The sequence below is a fragment of the Populus trichocarpa genome, chromosome 11 (genome assembly GCF_000002775.5).
Source record: "Populus trichocarpa isolate Nisqually-1 chromosome 11, P.trichocarpa_v4.1, whole genome shotgun sequence".
NCBI classification, from domain to species: domain Eukaryota; kingdom Viridiplantae; phylum Streptophyta; class Magnoliopsida; order Malpighiales; family Salicaceae; genus Populus; species Populus trichocarpa.
Window position 1 is genome coordinate 11,314,084 of NC_037295.2, and position 4,170 is coordinate 11,318,253.

The 4,170-nt window shown below is 38.5% G+C and overlaps 1 protein-coding gene across 3 annotated transcripts; it reads right to left on the reverse strand.

Moving 5' to 3' along the window:
• Positions 1–1,221: 1,221 nt before the first annotated feature.
• Positions 1,222–3,952, reverse strand: LOC7471861 (uncharacterized). 3 transcript variants are annotated; one of them, XM_024581217.2, is made up of 3 exons: positions 3,731–3,952; positions 3,332–3,427; positions 1,222–2,802 (listed from the first exon to the last, which is right to left on the reverse strand). In XM_024581217.2, exon 3 carries the CDS (start codon positions 2,781–2,783, stop codon positions 1,485–1,487), a length of 1,299 nt encoding a protein of 432 aa, XP_024436985.1. In that variant the 5' UTR covers positions 2,784–2,802; positions 3,332–3,427; positions 3,731–3,952; the 3' UTR covers positions 1,222–1,484. The 3 variants fall into 3 exon arrangements, with proteins under 3 accessions (XP_024436985.1, XP_006377632.1, XP_002317334.1); XM_006377570.3 differs by having other exon boundaries at positions 3,332–3,433; XM_002317298.4 differs by lacking the exon at positions 3,332–3,427.
• Between the last annotated feature and the right edge of the window lie 218 nt (positions 3,953–4,170).

Genomic DNA, 4,170 nt, shown 5'->3' on the forward strand with positions numbered 1-4,170 from the left:
ATTCTATGAGCGCAGACTCCTTATTGAACTTCAACGCAAAGTGAATTAATTACCTTGTGAGCTACAATACCCAAGTTGAAAAGGAAAGTGCCACACTTTTTCTTTCTCATTAGAACAGAAAATTACTCGAGAAGATTGATCACCAACATGATTTCTGGAATGACTGCACTTTGTCTGCACCTGTTTTGTGAATTTAGGGGAGAAATGCATGTTGTTGAAGATCAGATTGGTTGTGAAGTGACGCAGGTTGATATCATGGCAGTAAAGAGTTTGGCTCCATACATGAAGATATTCATGAAATTTTTAACATTTTCTCACAAGATAGGAGCGCATCTGGCAACTGGAATGGGGAAGATGATACCAGATTTGAGCAGAGAAGTTGCCCATCTGACTGGCTCTTCCCTTTTGAACGTGGTGCAGCAGGAGCAGTTGCTGCTTGAGCAGTGGGGGCTGCAGCACAAAGCAGGAGGAACAGAAGCAGGGCTGCAGAAAGCTCAAGAGACATGAAACAAGATTTAAGAGCAGGTTTAGCAGTGGTTGGGTTTTTAAAGGGACCGCAGGTGCTCAACTGGAAAGGATATTGCAGAGAAGTTTGGATTGTGGAGAGTTTAAATAGAGTTGATGAGCAAATTGCATGCTTCTGTAGGAGGCATACTATGAGGGCGAATGAAATAATTGAAGTGCCCATTTAAAATTATTGAGATGCATGAAAGTATGGGAAATGGTGTTTCTCGTTGTTTTTCTTCATTATATATGCATGCATGTTGTCTTCAGTAGCGGTTGTTTCGAAAGAAAGGGTGACAAAATGACCTCCTCCATTCCAGCTTGTAGTGATTCTTTAATATAATATTGGTTAGATAAATTCGCGAAAAAGATCACAATGTAATGTCATATAGGCATCGGAAGAATCCATTTTGAAGGCAATTGTTCCCTAATGTCCACATGACAATTTAAAAACAACAATAATAATAGCAAATATCGATGCCAGAATAGCACACAAATTGGAAGAAAAACCTGTCTAGTTAGAAGGAAATGTTTTCCTCGGGGAGGACACTCTAGCATAGTCTGAGTATGGAGGGAAGAAGACGACATTAATGTCGACTGATATTTGTGGACACAATTATGCAAAATCATGGAAGCTTTAGCCACTCTTGACTTTTCAACTAAAATCACCATGTGAATGTGGACACCAATATGATTACACTCATTATTAGCTTATAATTAGATGAAAATCAATTTCATAATTATTAAAACTTGAATAAACATAGAGGAAAGTAACAACGAAAGAGGGAATTTTCATGTATAACAGCAGTTGTTATGAAACAAAGCTGATAACACGTACAAGTCATGATTTCCCCGTCTCTCAACATACAGAAGGAAACAACACACTACATGATACATTATTACACTTCACTATTAGTTTAGTCACCAAGCTAAAGTCAAAGTCACCTGTGTGTTTTCCTCTGAAATAGAAAACTCAAAGCTCAGAAGAAAGCTCTACTCCCATAAAACACACGGGAACCAGTGTTCTTTGATGCCTGCACATTCTTATCAGAGCTCGAACTTCCTGAACTAGTTGGTCCACTTTCAATGTCCAAAGGAAGCTTCATCTTGGCCAGTGACTCTGTGAATTGTTGCATGCTTTTCATGTACATGTCTACTATGTCCTGCTGAACCATATTTGTTTCCGGCTCAATGTTTACTGTAATAACAGGTTTGGCAATTTTCTCATTTGATGCTCCACCAGAGGAATCAGTCTCACCATCTCTGACATTTGTACTCTCTCTCTCTTTACGGTCTGAGACATGGTCCAGATTCGGTGTTTTAGAAGCTGCTGGGCTGTCAGAGGTTTCTGAACTTGCATCAACAGAAGGAGAAGAAACACCGTTAGTTGACACACTGCTTGGAGGAGAGCCAAGCTTCGGAACTTGAATTGAATCGGAAGTGGCAGCTGAGAAGCTTTCCACGACATGAACTCCATTTTCTGAACTGAGATAATTTTCAGTATCAGAGGTGGCCAAGCTCTCAGAGGCTTCAGAATCCAGACTGGAACATGGAATTCCAAAATACTCAGAGACCATCATCTGGTTTTCATTCACAACCTTTGGATCCGGGAACTCAATCTTATCGAATTCACAAGGAAGTGATTCCTGTATCTCTGAATCCTGAATAGTTCCATTTGCAGCTAAAGCAGTGGGTATTGCTGGAATCGCCATTACCTCTGGTGAAGCTCCACTGTATGATAGAGATAGTTGAACAAACCCCGCGGGAGAGTAGAACAAATCAGTTGAAGAAAGAGAGAACTCTTTGTCCAAATTCCCATTATTGATTAGTACTTCGGACAAAGGCACCAGAGCGAAACCTAACAGCTGATCCTCCAGATAATTCCTCACCCTGCTCATCATGAATACCTCACATTTAAGGGAGGAATCAACAGTCTTAACATTGAGCCGCAGACTGTCATTGAAGACTGGATTCCTCCCACCACCATTGATGATTTTGGTGGAGACAGTGTGCTCGGGATCGCTAGTCAGGCAAAACTTTGCATAAACATCTTGCTTGTGGTAAATGCATATGTTTTGGATGTCCCTAGCCTGGTGTATGTAAACCTCAACTACACCAACAAAATCTTCGAGATTGCCAACCACAGCATCGTTTCTGTGGATCTCAATTCCCTTGGAGAAGCTGCCAGTGCTCTGAACTGGATAATCATACTTCTGCTTCTCTGTCTCAAAGCCAACAGAGGTCTTGAATGGTGACACAACAGATTGAGGGGAATCCATAACTGCACCGATAATAGACCTGGCAAAGCACAAAACAAGTTATTATTTGAAAAAACGGCCGATACTATGTTTTTTAGTACTCTACACCCTGCACTAAAAAATCAATTCCAAATATTAAATCCCAAAATAGGAGATCTTTGATGCTTGAAACACTTTTTCTAACACCAAGTCTGAGCTAAAACAATCACAAATTCTTAAAATTCAGAGGCAAATTGCAAAAGGAGACCTTTTGCATGATCCAATTAAACCCAAAACAAAAGATTCAGTCAACTATAAAACTCAGAAGCAAGCAAACAGCTGTCGCCCCCCGTTGTTGAGCAGGTGTGAATATAAAAATTCTCAAACCCAGAAGCCAAAACCCAAAGAAATATAACCTTAAGCTTCAACAAGATCAACTTCAGAACCCCAAACCAACCTTAAAATTAACAAAATGAAGTTCGATTTAACAGAATCATCAAATCCCAAAACCCCAAAAAAGAGACCTTGAACATGAACTACTAAAAAAACCCTAATAAAAACAATAAACATGCGTACAAACCGAAACCCACCTAAAGCAGAAGGCAGTCCCCAACTTCTCAAAAACCCAGAAGCCAGAAACCCTGAAAATTGAGAGTTCTAGAGAACAAATGCTGTATACCCTGACCCTGAAACTTAAAGTAAGGAAGACCAATCAACAATTATGCGACATGACCAGATATCAATAAAGCTATCAACTTTTTCCACACCGAAACCGGAATCCAAGAGAGCGAAACAGGGAAAGTCAGAAAATTCAAAGCCAGAAACAAGCCGTAATTAACTAAAGGCCAAAGATGGCACAGTTGACGAGGTTTGAAAAACAAAACCCACTAAAATTCTCCTCGAAACCCCTCAAAAACTACCCAAAGAAAGTAAGAAATGGAACTAACCAAAACAGAGAAAATTTATTTCAAAAAAAAAAAAAAACTCACCTGTAGCAACAAGTTAAAATGAAGTGAGGTTCTAATACAAGATCTGGACAAGACCCAGTTAGTGAATCGGGTCTTATTGTTATTGATGACGGGGTGTTTGCTTTCGCTTTTGTTTTTGTTGTTCAAATAAGAGTTCGCAAGCAAGTGAAAACTCGTACTAAAAAGCTGAAAAGAAAGGAATAAAATCTACCACTTCGCTACTGCTCTATTTCTCTTCTTTCGGATGATCATATATTTATCCTGCGGAAAAGATATTGTCTTTTAAAATATTTTTTAATATATTTTTTTAATATTAATATTTTAAAATTAACTAATTTAAAATTAAAACTCTTCAAAAATATAATCAAAATACAATCTCAAAACACCGAGTAATATATATAAAAAAAACCTTGAGAAAATACTTATAAAGTTAGGTAACAATCCAACAAAATACAGAAAGA

What these genes read in the sequence shown, in the direction of transcription:
- LOC7471861 (XM_002317298.4), bottom strand. Translation starts at nt 2,783, where the DNA reads ATGGATTCCCCTCAATCTGTTGTGTCACCATTCAAGACCTCTGTTGGC.